Below are 24032 nucleotides of genomic sequence, written 5' to 3'. Positions count from 1 at the left end.
CAAACAGCCACAAGAAAAAACAAGTCGCGTAAGGCGAAATTACTACATTTAGTCAAGCTGTGGAACTCACAGAATGAAACTGAACGTAGTCCGCCGCTAGTGCAAAAGGCAGTGAAAGTGACGAGCCTGTTTGGCGCGGTAACGGTTGCGCTGTGCTTCATAGCACGCTTTACTGTACCTCTCTTCGTTTTAACTTTCTGAGCGTGTTTTTAATCCAAACATATCATATCTATATGTTTTTGGAATCAGGAACCGACAAGGAATAAGATGAAATAGTTTTTAAAACGATTTCGGAAATTTAATTTTGATCATAATTTTTATATTTTTAATTTTCAGAGCTTGTTTTTAATCCAAATATAACATATTTATATGTTTTTGGAATCAGAAAAGGATGAAGAATAAGATGAACGTAAATTTGGATCGTTTTATAATCTATTTATTTTTTTACAATTTTCAGATTTTTAATGACCAAAGTCATTAATTAATTTTTAAGCCACCAAACTGAAATGCAATACGGAAGTCCGGCCTTCGTCGAAGATTGCTTGGCCAAAATTTCAATCAATTTGATTGAAAAATGAGGGTGTGACAGTGCAGCCTCAACTTGTACAAAAAAGCCGGATATGACGTCATAAAAGACGTTTATAAAAAAAAAACCAAAAAAAAACGTCCTGGAATATCATTTCCAGGAAGTCTCATGTCAAATTTCATAAAGATCGGTCCAGTAGTTTAGTCTGAATCGTTCTACACACACACACACAGACAGACACACACACACACACACACACACACACACACACACACACACACACACACACACACACACACACACACACGTATATACACCAAGACCCTCGTCTCGATTCCCCCCTCTATGTTAAGACATTTAGTAAAAACTTTTTAATTAAAAAATAGAGCTTGTTTGAAACAGGTAGAAAGGAAGAGTTGATATTGCAATATCTGTACGTGGGAATGTGGTGAAAAAGAGTGCTAAAAGTAGTAAGTCGGCCTCAGATCCATTTCAAATATTTATTGCAGAAAAACAAAATACAAATTAAAAACAAAACCACAGAACCATTACCAGGTGTCATAGGAATGTTTGAAAACAATAGTTTTAATTTTACACTGTAAATACAGGAATCAGAATTAAACACCTCAAATTGGCACATGCATAATGAATCACCTGGAATTGCAACAGGGAGATACTGAAGTAATTGGAAACAAACACTTGAAATTGACAGAGAAACAATTGAAAATATATTACTGACATGAGCGTACAATATTTTAATGGAAGTGCATTTTTAGCACGAAGCATCCGCAGGAGGATGCACTAACAATTACATAGTGCCACAAAATGTGTACGGACATTTCACAACCGTGCATTATTAGCACAGAACACATACATGGGGGCGCACAAAACATTATTGTACCATGATGATGATCGGGATTGTTGAAGATCTTTTCTTGTGCAAGGCGCCCCTGTATGACCGCAACTGATCCAACCGGCCGCATCTGAACAAACGACGTCGAAACGGCGCGAAACACGTCCTCTCGGTTGGTCTCGGATTGACTCGGCTCCTCTCGGTCTTTTTTGTGTGTGTCTTTTTTTCTTTTCCTTATGGTCGGAGTGGTATATTTATGTACATCTTAGATTAAAAAAACCACCCGAAAGCTGTGTTTAATCGTTTCGCGTAAATTGTACATTTTTTTTCAGCTTTGAAATTGTTTTGGCTTGGAGAGTCAGCGCGCTTTGGCTTGGAGACTAATTCTCCACAGGCACGTTCTTCCCAACCACAGATACCAGCGTCGTCCGCGACGCTGGAAACACACACTGATGGGAGCGGGGAATGACTGAGTAGTCCACTCATGTTTGTGTGTTTGTATGGGGAGGGGGGGGAGAGAGAGGGATACACACACACACACACACACACACACACACACACACAGAGTGAGAACTAGAGACATAGAGACAGACAGAGGGGTGGATGCAGCAGCTGGGGGAATATGATCGTACCGTGGCAATTCAATCAAAGATCAAAGGCCGTCTACGCTTGATCATTTTTATACGGTCGTCAGCGTGATGCAGCGTTGCAACAATGATGGACGCAGCCTTCCGTTGGAACACGATAACAGACTGCCTGTGCCAGATTTTTCCATAATTATCGAACCCGCTGCTCACTGGGTCACGGGCACGCATGGCCATTAGTTGATTGGAGTGGCCAGCCAGTCAATTACCACGTGCACGTGCACGAGTGTAACTGTAAACTATCCCTTTATATAAAGTATGCAAGGCAAGAGGAAGAAGGTGAGTGAGGGTGGATTGAGATTAGAGTCTGAACGATTGGGGAGTCGGGGGAGGGGGTAGGATATGGTAAAGCCTGTCCTTAAATTAGTTTACTTCGCGCAGCTGGCCGCACAGAGCTTCAGCACGGAGTTTTCAGTAAAAAGACTTGGCGAAGTCGACTTCAGGCTCAATTAAGGACCGCCTTAAGGGCGGAAGTAGCGACAGAAAAGAGTGAAAGCCACGACTGTTGGAGAGGGGGGGGGGGGGGGAGGGGGGTAATGACGACAGCGCGTTGGCACACGAGCGGCAAAGGGGATTATCTGGGCGGGGTTCGATCGAGAAGTTGAAGGCTTATGATCACCCTGCTACTTGCCCGCTTGAGCCCACCCCCCACCCCACACCTCCCACACAGCTTTTTCACCAATGCGACCAGCGCTGCCATAGACATTTCATCGTATTAGAGCGCTTGTATAACGCAACAACGACATGAAGGTACATTCTGCGCGCTGCTCGCAGGAGGTCTGCATTGTGGTGTGCATTGTGCATTGTCAGTGTGTTGTTCCCTGGTGCAAGCTGCAGACTGCACAGGACGGACGCTCGTCCACTTGACAACTGCACGAGTGCCGCTGAGAGTGAAAGCGATAAGATCGTCAGACAGTCGGTGCCTGGACTCTTGAGATGTGTTTGTCAAAATCGATAATGCATGGAGATACAACTGATAATAGCAGAGCATGCTCTAGGTCACAGCCACACGCATAGGCCTTGTGATCGTACGATCACACAAACATGCACACACACACGCACACACACACACACACACGCGCGCGCGCACACGCACAAGCGCGCGTGCATCGCTATGTGTGTGTGTGTCACTCTCTCTCTCTCTCTCTCACTCTCTCTCTCTCTCTCTCACTCTCTCTCTCTCTCTCACTCACTCTCTCTCCCCCCCCCCCCCCTTTCGCGAGGACGATATCAAGCTCTTTGGGAAAGCTGATTCATGTAACAAGATAAGTCGTCCGCATGTGAAATTCTTATTGCCTATGCTGCGTGAAAGTTTTGGGAAGTGTGAGTGCTATTTTAAAGAGAAGGTGACTCACTTTGCACCGTTGTAGAAGGTCATAATGTACAACGCAGGAGAAGTGACCAAGCGATTCATCTCAGCTGATTAGAGTAGACAAGTACATGTACATGTATGTATGTCCTGCGGGGAGTTAAACGTGGTCCTGATGAGCTGCTCCGCACCATTACCCTTGCTAACGGTTTGGGGGTTTGCTAACGGTTTCTGGGTTTATTTCTGGGTTTACCTCTGGTAACCGGGGTAGGACAAACACGCGGAAGGAAGACTGTGTGTAGCTTAGATAAGGCGACGCCGAACTAACAACCTTGCAGTAAACTAAGGCCAGCAAGTGCAGGTTGAGGATAGCCTGTGTAATTGCATTACTGTATCACTGTAACGCGATCGCTGGAAGGCAGGTTTGTTTTGAAGGTTCAACACGTGTAGTTCTGCTTTCAACCACATGGGCAGAAAACAAGAACTCGGAACGACACACAGAGAAAATAACATTGATATGGATAATTGGGAAATAATAGTGTCATTACTAATTTCAGTTGGTTTTCTATTTGTAACTGCATTCAACAGTCAACTTGTTCTGGATATAATCTTGCTTGATTTGTTTGTGTCATGGCCTTCGATCTCCAACGAAGATCCATAAACTCAATCCGATTAAAATTATGCAAGATGCTAGGCTAACATCTTTTGACTGAACGTCTAAAACCAGGCAGTGTGATCTCTTGTGTGTGGCTCTCGCCCTTCTGTCTGCCTTATTCAAGACAACATGGAGAAATAGATTTAAAACTAGTAGCCATGGAAACAAACTTTGTTAAAACGGATGGTGCCAGACGATAGAAGACGAGGGTTGTGCTAAAAGGAGGGGGGGGGGGGGGGAAGGATGTTCAGAGTAATGACTAGGTGTTTTAAGGTGAATGGATGCGACTTATCTGTGCAGTAAAGCAGACAATTCCGTGTAATGTTTCCACCATCTATCTTGACCTTTTCTCGTTTTCCGGCATTTTATGCTGCGCCCTGTGTCTGTGCAGGCATGTGGATGTGTGAATCACCGCCACATGGCACAGGACTTTGGAGTATAAACTGGTTGGAGTATATCCCATACAAAAGGCTGTTGGAGAAAGGGCAAATGGCATCGTGTAGTATTAGAAGCACAAGTTGGACGCGAAAGATCCATTTCTTTTTGAGCGAGAGCTTTGCGATAGTGAAATTTGATTGACAATAAAAGGTGATGGTAATGTGACGAATATCGTCTTTACGGCCGAATGTTCAAACTGATCCACATCGTTTTGTGATAAAGCAAAAAAGCATAGTCGCTCACACACACGCGCGAACGCATGCACACCTACACATACACACAATGCCTGTCTGTGTGTTTGAATCCGTCATTGTCTGTCTGTCTGTCTGGCTAGCTGTCTTTCTGTGTGTCCATCTGTCTCTGGAACTTCGGAATTACTACTTCAGTGGTAATGTCGTTATATCAGTTATCACAACAGATTGATAAAGAATCATGTACTTGACGATTGTCTTGGCGGTTGGTAGGTCTTGTTGGGTTGGATAACGTCATTGTGAAAGCTGCCCCCACCCCCTCCCCCTTTTTTTTGGTGTGTGCATAATGCACAATGGGTTTCATAATCGCCAGCTCAAGTTCGCCGCATGAGCTTCCCGATAACGCCGGCACTGGCATTCTTTGTTTGTCTGTGGCCCTAATTTGTGTAGACTTTCACACGTTGCGTTTGTTTTGAGCGGATGGGAAGCGGCTGTTGTTGTTTGGCCTCTTTCCAGTGTGGCTTTCTAATTGTGCTTATCACAAACAAAGAAACAAAAGCAAATATTTGGCCAAATACAGCTGTGTATTTTTTGTTAGACTAAAGAAGAATGATGGAAAAACGGAAAATGCTCGCGGTTGCCTTTGGCTACCTCAGACTGACTTGGCTAAATTCTAAATTATCATTGTAAAAGCCGGAGAAAAGAGTGTTATCATTGTCAGTCATTCCATATTGATAAGAACGATAAAATGCTAAACCTAGGGAAAAGTTTAGCACATCACTCATCATCAGAAGTAAAAAAATCAATCTATGTCGAGAGACCCGGAGTGCGCCAGTCCAGTCGCTTGGTGGTATTTATGTGGACAGCCAACTCCGGGTGAGGATACGTAATGTTATGCAATGCTTTGTAATGTAAGCTGGAGTTCGGTGCATCAGATCAGAATGATATGCAGTACTCTTGAAGTTTATCGTCCAACCGTCCTCCTTGACATATTTCGCTAACCCCCCCCCCCCTCTTTAGTGTAGCACGCATATACTTGCTAGCAGAAACTTCAGAGAACACTGCTTGATGAACGGTAATTGACCCCTTGGTCTGGCATTCGGGCTCACTTCCTGTTGGCGTTTAATTGGCGTGGGTCGTGTGAAGTGTCCCCTAAGTGTCCACTTCATTGCAGGAAATTATTGGCGACCAACCTCTACGGGAGTTCACGAGTCGAATGTTCTGTTGTAATGTTGCTGCACTTGCTGTTGTCGTTGATTTGCATGCAGGGTCACGTTAGTGGACGTAGTCATTGTTGGGTTAATGATATTATGATGATGATGATGTTGGTTTATTTTGAAAAGTTGTTACAACAAATATGGAGGGGGGGGGGGGGGGTCAATGTTAAGTTTGCATAGCCTTTTATCTGTTAGAAATGATTGGGCACCATGGCTTCTTGTTCTGTTTATGGCGTGCACTGTATACGACCTTGTCGAATGTGAAGAATGTTTGTTCCTCCGTTTGGAGGGCATTGCCCCAGTAGAATGAGAAATGTAGAATGAGGTATGAAAATCATAATGGACTTTGATGCTTAACACGTGTACAGGTTTGCCGTATGATCGAACTGCCCTAGTGGCTTGTTTACGTTGTAGGTATAAGACCGTATTCCAGCTGGCGTGACCACACGAGGGTGCGTTTGTTTGCTGTTGCCAGTGTTGGTCCAACAGCTTGTGCTGTGGATATAGGTGCCCTCTCTCAAACACTACTGAGGGTTTAGGGAGGTTAGAAGGGTGACATGAATCGTTAAACAAGCATTATATCTTTGGGAGGGGGGGGGGGGGCTGAAGGGGTGGGGGGGGGGGGCGCGGTGGGAAGGGTAGTGGTGGTGGAAAGTTGTAGTTTCGTGATCAGAAGGGAAGATTTGTAGTTGATGATGATGTCGTTCTGTCTTTTATATATGTGCTTGTAGAATGAAGAATATTGAACTGACAAGGAACGATTTGCAGCTAGATCTGACGATTTTGTCTTGTGTCTTTGCAGAATGACGATCATGATTGCGACTTGGAGCTAGAAGAAATTCTCAACCTCGACACCGACGCGGAGAGACGGGAGTACACTATGGTAAGCATCATCATCACCCTACCCCCTTCCACTCGCGTGCTCCCCCCCTTCGCTGCACATTCGCCTCCCGATGGTTTAGCAGCCACTTTCATGCACGCAGTCAGACATACCGACATTCTCTCTCACTCTCTCTGTGTGTCTGTGTCTCTCTTCTCTCTCTCTCTCTCTCTCTCTCTCTCTCTCTCTCTCATTCTCTCTCTCTCTCTCATTCTCTCTCTCTCATCTATACGTATGTCAAATGTGAGTTGTCTGCGTCACGCTAAACGGTATAGTTGTCATTCCTGCACGCACATAAGCGCACGCACACACTCAGACATACTTACACGGACGCACGCACATACATACACACTCACACAGAAACACACACACATACACACATATTATTTTATTGTATCTACAGAATGCTTTACATGGTCACTTTGACACAGCAGGGAACGTGTCACTGAAGTGGGAGTGAGACTTTCAAAGGCAGTTAGCCTGCCTTGTAACATTTCAGGGCTGCTCTCTTGTGAAGTCAGTAGTCGTCGGCGACAGCGTACAGGGAAATACTGCCGAGTAATGCAAATGCCACATTTTTTACTGCACCTTGAAATGTATAGTTGGAGTGCCTGCTCTGCTCTGAAAAGGGGGAGTCACTGTTAAAAACACGTGTCTGTAACTTTGTGTGTGTGTGTGTGTTCAAGTCCAGCACACACGTAATGAATACTTTTTATTTCAAGTTGAACAATCTCACACATTCACCTTTGGCTGAGGAATTTGGTTAATTCTTCTGACTGCAATAACCGCGTCAACCACTCAAAACCAATGGGTAATTAAAGTAAGACAACGGGACTGCACCGCGAGGTTGGTGATTCGTGCTGTAACTCATCTGTGGGTACAAAAACGGTTCTTCGGGCTTGCCTGGTTGGAAAGTGCCTAACCTTTTAGCGGCTTGTAGCGATTGCAGCTTCAAACAAGTCCACGCGGCCCGACTCGAAGCTCAAAAAGACAGCCCAAACCTACGCCACACACATCTGTGGTGTGCTCGAAAAACTTTGGCAACAGCTTACCAAACACTTACCTGTGTCCTCTGCATGTAAATGAAGGCATGCACGTTCACGAACCGACGGAGAGACATGCACGTTAACGCAAACATTCACGCGCGCACGCACACACGCACGCACGCACGCACACACACGCACACACACACACGCACACACACACTTCTCTCTCTCGCTCTTTGCCTTACACACTTCTCTCTCTCGCTCTCTGACTATCTCCCCAACCCCCACTGGAAGGTAAGCTTGGTGCGAATTAAGATAACTCTATCTGGCGACTCAGGTTTGTTTTATTGATGCGTAGTTGAAATCTGGCGAGTGATTTATGACTGTTTATGCTATCATCAGTTGGGTAAGCCGCGTGTTTTTGACATACGAAAAGAAATAAAGATACAGACACGTGTGCATTCTTCAAGGTTATATACAGAAACATCCTTTCCTAGAGGCTGCAGGTAGCCGGTGGGAAGATTGGGATATTATATGAAAACGTGTTGGCTGTTTTTCTATGTAGACCTTTTAAATTTCATATATTTTGTTGTTGTTGTATGTCCGTGTTTGATATTGTACGTGTTACGTCAAACGCTTTCGTGGAAAATGTTTTGGGTGGTCATGAAAGGAATGTTTATGGTGTCCAACGGAATCAAGTGAGTTTCTGATGGAAATATACACTGAATACGTAATCTTGATCTTTAGCGTGTTAAATTCATAGCTCAGAATCCAGTGACATTCTTTACTTATTTTTGATACAAGTCTATGTAAGGAAGCCAAAGAACTTTTGTTGTGAAATTAATTGACGGATTGAGCTCCAAACTTAAGCATAATGAATTAATTTGGTTGTTCAATCGACGAAAATGCACCGAAAATGGCATACGTTGTCAACCATGGGACATCATTTACACGAAAGAGTTGTCTCCCTTGTCCGCTCATACGGATGATTCCTTCTTTGACCCATGTAAACGAAATGCATTCATACAGTTTATCGGAGTTCATTCCGTAACTTCAAAGGGATCTAAAATGACTTGTTATGATTACAAGTGCAGGTTCTACAAATTTGGAGACTTAAATGCCTCTGAATTATGAGCTATGAATTTAACACGCTAAAGTTCAAGATTACCATGAATACTATCGTTTATGACTATTGATGATAAATCAGCTAAGAATTGACGACTTTCCGTCAGTGAAAGATACACACACACATAATTCTTGATCTAGAGATACAGTTTGCAGCTGTGAGCTTGCCTTAGGTTGATTGAGAATCTTATCGTTTTATTTGCACAGCAATGTACATGCAACACACGGTACTTCTTTCACAAAGAAAACTTTGAACTTCAGAAGTTATGTTGATCCTGTTTGACAGTTTCAACGCGTTTATAGAGCGTGAGAATCGTGTACGCACTGAGGAATTAATGGTGTTTTTATTGGACAGCCAGGAGCATTTTCCGTACGTGTATGTGTTATCTTGCCCTGACGTCGGCCCAGAATAACTCATCTTCTCGCATTTCAACCGTAAATGATTGACAGTTGTGTGCCGGAAGGTAAAAGAGAACGCTAAAAATAAAGCCTGTGATGATGATTTTGCGCAATCATTGTTCTATTTCCGTGTTGCGGAATAGACTTGCATCATTATCAAATTGTTAGTTGGATGGAAAACCCTTCACGGTACAGGTGATTTCAAGTACCAAACATCGTGAATGTTCCTCCCCGGTGCTCGCGCACGCACAGCTATTTGTAGCCGTATGTGCACACGCATGCAACTGAACAGAAATGCTCTTGAAAAGCAGCCAAAGATTTTGCTGCGATACAATCTTTGGCAAAATGCTGAATTCACTGGAAACCTTCGAGTTGTTCACCCTTCTCCTTTGGCTTTTATCTCGGCCTTGGTTCTAGATTGACAGGCGAGTAGAAAAAGCGAGAGAAAAAGGAGAGAGAAATGACCTTATCTTTTATTCATCTGTGAAATGTTACAACTGCAAGGGTTGCATGTCAGTGCCTAGAGAAAAGACCGTTTTGTGCCAACGGGAAATGATTCACAAAAGTGAACCTCACGTTTGAATGATTAAAATGATATCAAACACGACTTTGCAACGTGCCTTCCTTTTTTTCGCTTTCACATGCGACGGAAGCTCTTTCAAACGCGATTGACTGATCGTTTTTGCTCCTTCTCCCCCTACCACGCAACCAAACCCCACCCTTCCACACCCCGCCCAACTCTATTCCTGCTTTTCTGCTCGCTCTTTCAAAGCTCATACACCCCGAAGAAAGCTGTCTGCTTTTTTTTTTTTTTAGGGGGGCGGGCAAGACAGATAATTTCGAACCTAAGATGGAACCGGTGCCAACTGGGTTTACTGGTTTATAGTTTAGCAGGTATTGCGACTACGAGTGCGTGTAGAATGCTACGGGTGAATAGAAATAAAGTGCACTGTTTGTCACTTTGCCAGGACTGCTTTTCAGGTAGGCTTGAGCGCTCAGGGTAATTTACGGTCTACAAAGCGTCCCGAGACAGAGCAGAAACAAAAGAGCAATGATTACAAGGGCGCCAGCTTGTGTTCGTACATGTAGGGAGAAAGTCTCGCGAGGGAAAAGAACTAATGTCATTGTTTTCCCTCTTGTGAGCTGTCGGAGCTCCGCTCGTAATCCAAGACTACTGACACATATTGTGTGTGCGAGAACGTTCTTGTGTGTGTGTGTGCGAGACTGTAACGTTCTTGTGTGCGCACGCGTGTTTGTGTGTGTGTGTGTGTGTGCATGCGTGCATGCGTGCGGGTGTGTTCGCGCGTGCTGCAGTAAGGGAAGTTTTAAGGGTTCTGTGCCACCAGACCCCGGGATGATGTGTGGGAGCAGAAGTGATCACTGCTATTGGTTGAATAGACCATCTGGCGTCTCTTCACCTGTACTTGAGATTTAATGGTGCATGTCTGATGCAACTGCAAACAAAAGGAGTTGGGGGGAGGGGAGGGGGGTGCCAGTAGGAGGAGAGAGCAGAAGACAGAGGGAGGCTGATGAGAACTGAGACGCCTTGGCAAAGAAGAAGGAAGGGGGTGGGGGTGGGGGGGGGGCGCGATTTTATTTCATTTCTCTCTGGAGAGAGAGAGAGAGAGAGAGAGAGAGAGAGAGAGAGAGAGAGAGAGAGAGAGAGAGAGAGAGAGAGAGAGAGAGAGAGAGAGAGAGAGAGAGAGAGAGAGACTCCTGCACTGTTTTGGTTTAAACAGTTTATTTATACTCTGCAATACACACATCATCGTTAAATCACACAACATGGGAACACAGCCTTAGACCTTTTAATTATTTTTTTAAGCCTATCTGGGGCTTAATTCGTCGTGATTCTTAATATGAAATTCCGTATCGCGATCAACATCTTCCTCGCCGATTAATTGTGTTCAGCCTGGACACTCGAACTTGAAGTTCACATACCAAACGGTAGGCAAAGTAAACATGAGGTTGTCAACATCCGCGTGTCGAAAGGATGAACAGATCACGAGATTCAAAGGCCCTCCGGCGTACTTCATCTGTGACGACAAACTTTGATTGATCTATGGGTTGATGTTATATCCTGTAAAGAGACATTGGCCGCCTGTAGATGTGCTTATTTTAAACACACCCTGGTTAGCCTATAAATAGTGTGTAATAAGTCGCGTAATAACTCTAGTATACTTCAGTATATATTATAATTGAATGATCTATGGGTTGATCTCACATTCTTTAAAGGGACATTAGCCGTCTTTAGATGTCTTTATTTTGAACAAACCCTGATAAGCCTACTGAAAGTTGTATTAAGTCGCGTAATAACTCTAGTGTGCTTCAACTTTTCTCCTTTTTGTGTGAGTAGGTATTTGGATTATTTGCCGTTTGTTTCAGAAGCTGTCGCAAAGAAGAAACTTAGCATTAAGATTGCTCTGTCCCGAACAGGTGCTTTTCCTTTGAGCCGTTATTTCCGCTAGTTTCAATACAGCACTTTTTCTAAACTTAGTATATATACACTACTTGAAATCCAAGCATTTGAAAAGTCGAACACGTCGACTGTGTTTGCTGTTAATTCTCCGCGGACAATAGCGCTTTAAGGGTGTTGCTGACAAACTTGTGTGATGTGGGGGAGCAAGAGTAACGTCCACAGGACGATGAACGGGGGACGTGAGAAAAAGGACCGACGACCATGACAGTTTCGGGTTTCCGAATGTAGTGAAAAGAGGGGATATGAGTATGAGTTAATGGGTATTAGAGCGGAACCCGAATCCGCGTTTGAGCGTTCAGTTCAGTAATAGAAGAGCTTATAGTTTTACTGCGGTTTTTTTTCTGTCACTAACTTTTCTGTACCGTTTACTGGCAGACCGAACACCAAAGTGGTGTGAATATGCAACTTGCTTCCTTGTTGTTTAAAACGAAATGTGTGAATATGCAACTTGCTTCCTTGTTGTTTAAAACGAAATGTGTGAATATGCAACTTGCTTCCTTGTTGTTTAAAACGAAATGTGTGAATATGCAACTTGCTTCCTTGTTGTTTAAAACGAAATGTGTGAATATGCAACTTGCTTCCTTGTTGTTTAAAACGAAATGTGTGAATATGCAACTTGCTTCCTTGTTGTTTAAAACGAAATGTGTGAATATGCAACTTGCTTCCTTGTTGTTTAAAACGAAATGTGTGAATATGCAACTTGCTTCCTTGTTGTTTAAAACGAAATGTGTGAATATGCAACTTGCTTCCTTGTTGTTTAAAACGAAATGTGAGTGTCCCTCCGGTAACACATAGTTGACATAGCTTCCCGTGTAAAGGATGGAGCACACCACCACGGGTCTGTCCAACGTGCTGGGTATGAGCGTCCTTTAACTTGCATGCTACATGTCAACACTCATCATCTTGGCTACCTTCCCTGCATTGATGAGTTATGTTTTAAACCCATCCAAATGTCAATCTTCTGCACTGATTCAGCAATGCATTCCAACTATGCACAGGAAGCAGCCGGGTGCGCTGAGTTTTGGTATGTGTCCAGGTGGAAGCAGGCTGTTCTCCCGTCTTACAGATTGGAAATTCTGTAGTGAGTTACACGAGTCCTATAGAACGAGAAGGACGTTAGCTTGAGAAATGTCGATAAAGCAAGGGTTGCATTCGACTGCAGAGTGATAATAATGGTTTTTTGGAACTGATACACGTCATAGTCATACCAAAGAGTCTCAGCTTCTACACTCTATGGTCATACCGCATACAATGTTCTGTTGCTCGCTGACGCACTCATTTATGGAAAGCCGTTTGGCTCATAACCACAGGGTTCGTACAGAGTCCTTGAACCCTGGAAAACTCCTTGAAAATTGGAAATCCTTTTCCAGGCCTTGTTAGCGCGGTGGGAATTCTGTCATATCTAGAACAATCGTGCACTTGGTGAAGAGTTTTTGAAATTTGGCATGGAGTTAGGTATGGTCATGAGGTTTTCAAAAACCATCGCAAACAAATTCAATCTTACGTTTTGTTGCCTGTTTTCGCAAAATTCAATATGGCCGCCGACGGAAGCAGTAAATGTCATATAGCAGCTCCCATTATTACTAGAACCTTGTCAAATGTCTGCTATCCCATGTTTTCTAGTGCAAGGAATCCAAATATGAGATCTCTGTGGTGTTTCACCGCTATTTTCAGAGTCAAAGGTCATTTTTCAAGGTCATTTAAGTTAACAAAGACGATAACTTTGGAATTTATTAACTTCAACAGATGAAATTGGGTTGTACACCCTTGCGTGCGTGAGCCCTGTGAGCTCACGGTTCAAGTTCTTGAACTCACGACTAACTATTTAGTTATAAACACGAATTATGGTGCTCAGAATTGTCGACTGGTCGGAAGTTCTGCACTTAGTCACTGGCACTGTTTGCGCAGCCTCCTTCACACTTGCACAGTGGACCACAGCGAAGACCAGCGCGATGACACTTGCAGTTTCCTTTGCAAGCAACCAAGCAGCCACAGTGGAGCAACAGTGAGCACCCTGTTCTGGCGTCAGGCAGACTTGTCCAGTATGGCACCCATGCCTTGGTTATCTCATTCCATTCCCATCCCCATTCACTTGGGTTTGGGATGTTGGAGGTTTTGGACAGAGACTGTTTCCAGATGAAAGCTGCGATGAGCAAGGCTCGCTTTGTGTGCTGGAACAACGCATGCTGGGTTGGTGGGATGGATTCCAGAGGTTTGAGACCAACAGTAAACATCAGCTTTCTTGCTTCGTTGACAGACGTTGATCTACAGTTTTGGCTGTACATCAGCACAGTGAAACGCTCCAGACGCTGCATGTGCAGTGAGTCGAGTGTGAGGCTGGTTGGGTCCTGGGTGATGGCGATGAAGGTGTCAATGACCTCAGGAAAAGCGGCCCATGCATTCCATGCTGTCTTTTTGCCAATTCCGAACATGGCCGATGTTACATCACATCCTGTGTAGGAATGAAAGAAGGGAAGTGCCTTGGCAGCGTTGAGGTCCCAGCTGTTGAGCAATGTAATGTACTGGAATGTCTCTGAATGTCTTTCCTGACCCAAATCCAATCCACAGCTCTGACAGTTTCAGCTGATCAAAGTGATGGATGGCAAGAACCACCACATCTGTGTCCACTGTCCTGAGGTAGGCCTACGGTGAGTCCCTGCTCAGCAGCATGGCAGAGGTGAAGCATCATCCGTGTGTCAGCTTCTTCTTGGTGGCAAGGAGATAAGGCTGATATATTTGTTGGTCTGTTAGTGAGCACAAGGTCAACCTTCGTAGTCAGGAGATGATATCTTGCATCAGTGGTATGTCGCTCTAGTTGCTCACTGAGGAACGGGAACAGTTCATCCTTGTTGTCAGACTTCTTGAGGAACTTCTGCCAGTCAGCTCCCTTTGGAATAGGTATCTTTGCTGAGACTCTAGTTCGCCTTCCTTCACTTTCACCCCGCTTGGCACGAGTCTGTGATTTGAGACTTGCATCCTGATATGTGTCCCAAACAGCATCCACTCTTGTGGTGTTGTTGGTCATCTGGCTCTCTAAGAAGGGTAGCAAATGTATAAATGTGTATTCTTCAAACACAGTGACACGCTAGGGCTTGACAATATGGATGATGGCTGGCATATCCAGTACGATCACAGAGGCTTCTTTTGCTACAGGAGAACGTCCAGGATCAGGCATTCCAGGCAGGCAGCCAAGAAGAGCAGACTTTGTACCTGACATCAGTTTTCCACGATCACACAAGGAAGGAGATTCACGCTGAATCTCATGTCTGAAAAAGTCGTCCATATATATCAACATCAGATCGTCCTAGCAAGGACAGAAACAACTTGGTGATGAGCGCTGCATTTGCCCTTGCTGATCCCAACTTGTTAGCACCCTTCTTCAGGTCCACAGGTGGCCGGTTGCTGAAAGTGTACAAATTGGCCCTTGGGATAACATCAGACAATGGTTTGGAGCAAGTTTCAAGTCTGTCCCTCACAAACTCTGTAAACATGGCCTTGCCGATGTTTGGAGCTTCCCTCAAGCAGTTGACAATTACTGGGTCCATGACTTCACCGGTGTCCAGTGTGACGAGCTGGGAGCCTGTCTCCTTGAATGGGTTGACCACTGTTCCCTCTTTCACAAGATAGAGCAGTGCTTTGAGATGTTTCAGGAACTTGTTTTGTTCAGCAACAGAAGACTCTGAGTGCTCTAAATTGACTTCTCTGCTTGAAGCTGAAAGACTTTCGTTTTCAATTCATCAATGACTCTCAGGACCTCTGGTTTTGAGAGTTCAATAAACTCTTTTTCGGGGTCCTGATTTGGCCTATTATGGTCCGCTGGACCCGAAAAGCAACAGCTAACTAACTAACTAAACTCTTTTTCCTCTAGCTGACCATAGAGTCATTTTGCTCCACTGTCCTCCTTCAGGAATTTGATGCTGTGCTCCTGGCTCTGGCCAAGCGCCATGAGGGAGAACTTCTTGTCACTGCGCTGCACAACGAACTTCCCTTCCTCAAAGGCTTCATGGACACTTGGATGGGTCTCTGGCAGACAAGCCTTGTCCTTCAGGAAGACAGGCATCCAGCAGGCATAGTTTGTGTGCCCAAAAGCAAAAAACCATGGGCTATGAAGGGGGTCATTTTGAAAGACATATGTACCTTTTCAGCTTAAATGGTGAGACTGAGATATTCAAGGAGTTCATAAATAGACTCCCAGTGGTCGAAAACATGGGTATAGAGACTAATTGTTTCTTTTTAAGTTGAGTAGGTTCAGAGTTATTACACTCTGAAATGAAATGACCTTGAAAATGACATATGAATGACCTTTGATGTCCAAACGTCAAATCCATCTTGGATATGGGTTGCTTGCACTAAAACACATGTGAAAAGTTGTATTTCTCAATGCTGTCGTGGTAACAATGGGTGTAATTTAGCAGTCCTTTTTCCGGGTGGCGGCCATATTGGATTTTGCGCAAACAGACCAATCGAGGTCAAGCTCAATTTGTTTGCGATGGTTTTTGAAAACCTTGTGTCCATACCTACCACCATGCCAAATTTCAAAGACTCTTCACAAAGTGCACGATCATTCTGAATTCCTTCTCAGCTATGAAAAGTGCTTGAAAATAGAGTTTTGTTAAATAGTCATTGAAAAGTACTTGATTTTTCCAAATTGTTGTCTATACATTTCGTCAGCAGCTTGTCTTATTTAAAAAAAAATGCAACCCCCTTTTTTTTCGTCAAATACAGTACACATTTTGGGAGAATAAAAGATCGAGTGAAAACGAAAGCAGATGAACTATTACTAGTCGCCCGTAGTTGCTTCCCTTCCCGGAAGTTGGCAAGGGAAACAACTACGGAATGACTAATAGAAATTCACCAGAAACTTGATGACTTGAAAAACTGAAGGTAAGCTTGGTGCTTTGCATTAATTTGGGGAAAATCATGTCCTTGAAAAGCATTTATTTGGTCCTGGAAATGTCCTTGAAAACTCCTTGAATTGTATCAGCTCTGCCCTGCAGGAACCCTGTAACCATTACACGTGTAATAAATCATAAATACACGTGTAATAAATGATTAATACACGTGTATTTATTTCTTATTGCACGTGTAATTTATCTTTTTTCTTATGCTATGGAATAGCATAATGATTAAATACACGTGTAATAAATATTTCATACACGTGTAAGAAATGATTAAATACACGTGTAATAAATATTTCATGCACGTGTAAGAAATGTTTATTACGCGTGTATTTAATCATTTCGTACACGTGTATGACATTTTTATTACACGTGTATTAATCATTAATTACACGTGTATTAATTATTTATTACACGTGTACTAATCATTTTTTACACGTGTAATGGTTATGAGCCAAACGGCTTTCCATACTCATTCGTAGGCTCTCTCCCTATCGTAATCTCTCCCCCCCCCTTTGCACACACACACACTCCTCTCTCCCTCTTCGCCTTTACCCCCCCCCCCTTTCCCCTTCATCCGTTTCTGTTTTGCAAATTATACATAATTGTGTATCCACTTTCAAAACAGGTCAGGTCTAGCAGACTGGTGCGCGCAACGTAGGAAGAATAGAGCACGTGCTGTCAAACCAAAGTCATGATTGTCATCTTTACTGCATTCTATTTTTTATAAGACTTACAGGGAAACGACCAGAAATAGCTCATAGTTATACCCGCATATACTGATAGAGTCTTCTCTCCAGAGTTGCAGTCCCAGACAGAAAGGAGAGAGTGTGATCATAGCGATAGTTATTGCCTTCTCAATTTCGCCCTGTCATCACCAAACATACAGAGAAACGGTCAGCAGTAACTGATGCATACAACCATTTATTTTTCCCCCGAGAGAGTCACTGTGTGTTTAGTTATAAGTATCCCTTTGCGATGTAGGATGGGGATGGAGTGGGACCCAGTGATGACCACAGCAATAGGTATCGCGTTCTTAATTTGGGCTTGTCACCATCAGAGAATCGGCCAGTAATAATTGATGCAAAAAAAACAACCTCTCCCTTATAGAGCTCAGGACTGTGTGTTTTATCTCCCAGTGCAAGGAGGTGGTAAATATGCGATAGTTATTGCGTTCTCAGTTCGGCCTTGTCACCGGCAGGAATCGATACAACACTTGATCGATTTGCCCCGCTACCTGAGCATTGTGTTGCCGTGTTGCGAAGGAAGGGGCTGGCTACTGCCTGCAGTCAATGCAATACGTCTTCAATGCATGTCTCTATTCTCTGGCTGACGCCTCAAGTCTTAGCAAACATGTGGTATGTAGTGACGGGAAAATGCTGGTTGGTTAACAACACATTCCGTTTTATGTGTTTCATTATTATTATTAGAAAGTGTATTTTCTTACATCTGGAGCACGTACATCTGCAGACACTGAGAGAGAGAGAGAGAACGAACGAACGAACTTTATTACTCAAGGATGGAGATTTTAGGCTCACGCCTAGTCTTACAATCTGTCCCTGCTAAACTAAGACATAAAAATAAAGACAATAAAAGGACAATTGTCAATCGCAATCATACAGTATTACTAATTACAACATTACCTATACGAATACATAATGCATGATAGAACATTGAGAGAGAGAGAGACAGTGAGAGAGAGAGAGAGAGAGAGAGAGAGAGAGAGAGAGAGAGAGAGAGAGAGAGAGAGAGAGAGAGAGAGAGAGAGAGAGAGAGAGGGAGAGAGAGAGAGAGAGAGAGAGAGAGAGACAGAGAGAGACAGAGAGTCTGAGAGAGAGAGAGATAGACAGAGCGAGAGGGAGAGGGAGCGCAGACCAGACCAGACCAGACAGAGAATGATTTAATCACGCTTTAGCATAATAGTTATTGATACATAATCAATATTTTGGAGGGGGGGGGGGGGAGGGCATGACAAAACAAAGTGACATGTTCTAGTTTGTAGTTGGAAGAGTTGGTACAGTGAGTAATTTTAGGTAGAACACAATTATATAGGTGGGCACATTCGGAACTGTACGAATATACGACGCAGCAAGCCTTCAGACCAGAATCCATAGATGTGTGCGTTGGGCGGGGTAAGGATGGGAAATGGGAGAGTGATGATGTTGTTTCTGGGTTAGGGCGCGGAGCACATAAAGTAGAACTGATCAATTTATCATTCGTGACAGTAACATACCGTTTTACACTGCCGCCGTGAAAGCGACAAGTACGTTTGGGGAAGGGGTTGGAGGCAGGGCCTTTTTTTCTCTGAGCGTTTGTTATTGCGCATTGGACAAGCCGGCTGAAGGTCAAGTTACTCAACTCAGAATAATATTGTCCTTTTGGTTGCGTGCATTTTCCTTGTCCTTGCACGCGCGTATGACAGGTAAAATAAATATTTGCTATCGATACTTCCTGGGGGGGGGGGGGGGGGGGGGGGGGGGGTGAACAAGCTCACAGCCACTGCGAGAAAACGGTGATCTCTTGTGGAAATTTATTCGCTTGCGATTTGTGTGTGTGTGTGGCTCAGTGTACTGTATGTGTGTGTACTTTGTGCCTGTACATAGGTGATGTGTTTGTCGGGTGGACGACTTAGTACTGAAACGTGAGGTAGAGCTTTCGTCAACTTAGCGCTGTGTTTGTACAGGGAATTGTACAAGCCGTATGACGTCACATTTCTTGTTTGCTCCAACACCCTGTTATTCTGTGCTTACCCTTGGCCTTGCCACCTCACCCTTCTCTACCCCATCGGCCGGTGCCGAGTCATTGTATACATACACGCAAGCACAGAATGACAAGCTGACTACCATCATTGGAGAGAGAGACCTGTAACTGATCTCGTGAGAACGGTAACAAACCTCTCCGAATGCATTCCAATAGATGACCGCTCCTGTGGGAACGCAGCCTTTGACTTTCGACCTTTTTCTCGTTTTTCTTCAGGGCACAGAGATACAGATATTAAAATATTGGCGTTATCTTACGATCAAACATTAGACGGTCACAGTCAGTGGGACGATGTATTTGTTTGAGGTTGTTTACGGCGTTCGATATGCCACCGCTGTCCACTTGACATTATAAGGGTTGGCTACAAAAGAGACACTCGATACCTTTCTGCACCGGCCTTCCCCGTTACGTCAACTGTTGGGGTATTGGCTTTACGTCACGTGTTGACGTATCGGCTTTCCAATTGGTTTCCGATTTGTTGGCATATTGACTTACATGTGGGGAAGGCTTTGACTGTTCTGTCGTGGGATTTTTTTTCTCAATAGGTTCTTAGAACATTTTATATCAGTCGCATGTCTTTGAATTGACGTTGGATGACTCAGTATTGTACTTATGTAGGGCAGTGTGTTAGAGTGAAAGCGCTGTTTTGCTTACTTTTATTCTTTTGAAACCGCACTATGAGACGACCATTTTTGTTGGAAATGACGTGTTACTTATTATGCTGACCTGGAATAACCCACAGCACGCGCTAACTATTTGTTGGGTGTTTACAGGGCCATTATCTAACTTACGTTCCTCACAACGGCATCTATGCAAGTTATGGTTTTGCATTGACTCCAGAAAACCGTGTAAACAAAATGAAGTGAAGCAAAACGAAACAAAACAGATAACTTGTCTTGCCTCATGTAACTCATTTGCCTCATGAGAAGAATAAGTATTTTGTAAGAGCCGACTTGGGTAACATCAGGCGTTGAAATAAAAGTTGACTGAACTGAGTAGACAAGAAACCGTCTGCGTTTAACATTCCTCTGTGTGTAACAGAATTGATTGCCCCCCCCCCCCCCCCCCCCCCCCCAAAAAAAAAAAGAACAAAAAAAAGTTAAAACAAAATTCAACATACTTCCATACTTCTTGCCTTCTCTGGTGTGAGATTTTTTTGCAAACTGTCGAATATCATATCTATATATGCATTTGGATTTTTCCTTTTATTTCAGATACCTTCTGCTGCATTTTCTCCAGTAATCTGCGTCATCTGTTGCTGGGGCGTGCATTCAGCAAAATTGCGTTGCCACCTCCCCCTTCCTCCACCCCTCTGCCCCATCTCCCAGTCCCCTCCCCCTCTTCCGCCAGTCACCATTAATTGTGGAAAGCATAAGGCTTCAGGGTCAAAAGGTTCACTTAGCTCGGCAGCTGGTGTCGCGGGTCATATGGAGATGTGGGGAGAGATTAACTTATTAATATTATATATAGATGGGCATCTGGATTGTTATTAACATATATATATCTTATATATCTATATATGCTCGTATCGTAACATGTAACCATTTGGGGAGGTATCATTATGTTGTCGATCGTTCACGTGAATGAGAAATGTGTTGGTTGTTTTTGCAAGACTCGATTGTATGTATGCCCCCCCCCCCCCCCCCCCCCCCCCCCCCCCCCCCCCCCCCCCCCCCCCCCCCCCCCCCCCCTCTTCACTTCAACTCCCTGTCTGTTTCGAGCTTCCTTGCTGCATTTAGATATATTTATCAGTGCTGCCTTTGTTTACTTTGTTAGTGGTTCATTCAGTTATTCTACGGTCTTTGCGGACAGAAGGACGCTCGTACACACACACACACAGACAGACAGACAAGCAGAGCCTCCCCCACCTCCCCTATCAGCTCAGATTTCACAGTCATCTGGTGGACTATTTGATCATGTGAACAGGCCCAGGTGATGTATAGTACCACATGGCCAGCATGGCGAATTGCTTGTAATTGTGAAAGGACGGCTCTCGTAAACGCTGCTCTCCTGTGCAGTCTGAACGGGATCTGTGGTAATCAAAGCAAAGATATTCTAAACATTTTAGCGTATCCTGGAATATCTTTGATCAAAGTGTTGGCAAGATGGCCGCACCGACGCACACAGCTAGGGAGCTCTATGCATATATTGCTGACTAGAATGAATACCCGCTTCGCCGGGTAGACGGCTTCGCCGGGAAGAAGTACTTAGAGCCGTACGCCGAACTATGGACCCGCCAAGCTTAGGTCCCTCCCAGATTCGTGGAATGGGAACAGCACGAAAATGATTCAGTGGCCATAATGCCATTCCTGACCATATCGAGTCCCATCCTTGTCGACGAATGTAACCGTGTTAATCACCTTTGGAGGCGAACTCCACTCAAACAGGACTGAGCAAGTTATGGCTTCTCAAAGGAAGGCCAGTACATAAAATTACACAAAAGCCGCCAGACCACATCACAAACAGAACTGAAGAATGCACAGGTGTTGCTTACATAGAGACACACACACTCACACACACACACACACAAACACAGAGAAGCCGTATCTATAGAGAGATAGATGACAGTGTATTTTTCGCGTGGCTATAAATTGATTCGACCTTTGCACTTTTACAGTGAGGATAATTTACGGGTCCAATTTACGTTCTGTACACTGCGTTGACCTTCTAAAAATAGGTAACAGTAACAGAACGCCGGGAATATCCGAAGACGCTCAGCGCAGTGGACAGCGCAGTGTAGTAACTTACAACTGAACGGGAAAGCCACACGAAGGAAGGGAGATAAACGCCAAACACTGGAGAAGATAAGGAAGAGTTACTTATAATGGTGAAATGAACACAAAAACGAAAATGAGTTCAGCGCTGCGCGCTGAGAGCACGTGTTGAAATATTTCATCGATGATATTGTGTCCGGGGTGTAGCTGAATACGGTGTCCAAATTTGAAAAAGATCCACCGAGAACTTTGGCGTTGTGATGTGGTGTAGCGGCTATGGTGTGTCGGTATGGGGGCCCGGGTAAGCTGAGGTGGAACCAAAATAGCTGAGGTGGAACCAAAATCGGTTCCGCGCTGCGCGCTGAGAGCACGTGTTGAAATATCGACCAGGTTGTGTCGTGTCCCGGGTCTACTTGAATATGCCCACCAAATTTGAAGCAGATCCATCGAGAACTTTGGCCGTGCATCGCGCACAGACACACAGACACACAGACAGATACACAGACAGACACACAGACACTAGTCGTATATATATATAGAAGACCGGCTCCACTAATTTCAAATGGATCTTCAGTGTGCACGCAATGCTCATAAATCTTGGCTGTTTCCGGACACAATCTCACACCCCCCCCCCCCCCACTCTTCTCGGAACAAACTCCCCCCCCCCCCCCCCCCCCCCCCCCCCCCCCCTTTTCTTCCCAGCCCTCACCTCATCTTTTCCCTGGGCTGCTGTGGTCCCTGGCTGTCGTCTGTGCACGCTGGCTGTCGTCTGTGCACGAGCCCTCAGTGTCTATCGGCGAACGGATTGGACTGATTATATGTTTGATATGTTCTGCCTTTCTGTACTGGCCTGCCTTGCTTATGCTGTAGTTGTGATGAATGTACACGGTACAATCTGTCCACATCAGCGCGTCAGGACACGCGGTCCCCACCCCCTCCCTCCGTCCCCCTCTCCCATTACAGAATGACACACACACTGACACTCACACACCACACACACACACACACACTGTGTTCTGAATCTCTGTTTTTCCAGTGTTTGCTGTTCTGTTGTAAATTTACCCTGTTTTCAATCAAGATAACCAGGCTATAAGGAAGAGGGCACAATAACCCAGTCACCCCTACACCCCCCCCCCATCACCTCTACCCCCCTCATTTCCAGTCATAAAAGGGAGTTGGAGGGGGGGGGGGGGGTTGCAGTGTCTGATGGCCCTCACAGGCAGAGCCGTAATTTATGATCGAACATGCACTTAGCTCCCTGTGGGCACGATTTATAATGTCTGGTGGGGCGTGTGTGTCAATTTAGTAGGTCTGGTCGTGCCTCGCAATCAGGAAGGAAAAGTGAGGGAATTGAAAAGGAGGACAATTCTTGGAATCGTGGGGGGGGGGTGGGGGGGGGGGGGGATAGTGACATGTTTTGTAAAGCCCTAGAAGAAGATTTACTGATAAGGTCAGCTAATTGTGGCATGGAATTTCGGGTTGGGAGCAGCTAGCATGTAGTTGTCACAAGTTGGCACAACTGCTGACATGCATGTGTAGAAGGATCGGTGCCAGAAAAAGGAAATACTTTTTACTACCTGCAGAGATGTTACAAACACTCTTGTTCATTGGCGGGTGGGAAAATCCTGCTTAGTCTTGCACTTCTTCAATTTTTTTAATGTGCATGAATATGTCTGTGACATGTTGGCACACACACACAGACAGACAGACACACACACTGACATACACAAACATATTCCTTCCCTCCCTCCCTCCCTCTCTCTTGCACACACACACACATTTCTTATCCCCTCTCTCTCTCTCCCTCTCTCTCACACACACACATGCACACACAAACACACACACACACATTTCTTCTCTCTCACTCTCTCTCACATACACACACATACACACAGCCATTGTTTCCTGTTAGTTGTTATCATAAAGTCTGTTTAGTTTTTCTGCATACTACATCACGA

The 24032-nt window shown here is 44.5% G+C and overlaps 1 protein-coding gene across 3 annotated transcripts in view; it reads left to right on the top strand.

Moving 5' to 3' along the window:
* LOC138951790 (protein phosphatase 1 regulatory subunit 14C-like) overlaps positions 1-24032 on the top strand; it is a 73294-nt gene that overhangs the window by 32902 nt on the left and 16360 nt on the right. For all 3 annotated transcript variants that reach the window (XM_070323340.1, XM_070323341.1, XM_070323342.1), the window contains one exon: positions 6636-6716. In XM_070323340.1, coding sequence (XP_070179441.1) covers positions 6636-6716 — 81 coding nt within the window. The remainder of the gene's footprint in view (positions 1-6635; positions 6717-24032) is intronic.

Source organism: Littorina saxatilis, linkage group LG17 (genome assembly GCF_037325665.1).
Source record: "Littorina saxatilis isolate snail1 linkage group LG17, US_GU_Lsax_2.0, whole genome shotgun sequence".
NCBI classification, from domain to species: domain Eukaryota; kingdom Metazoa; phylum Mollusca; class Gastropoda; order Littorinimorpha; family Littorinidae; genus Littorina; species Littorina saxatilis.
This window is presented reverse-complemented; position numbering and strand designations above follow the sequence as displayed.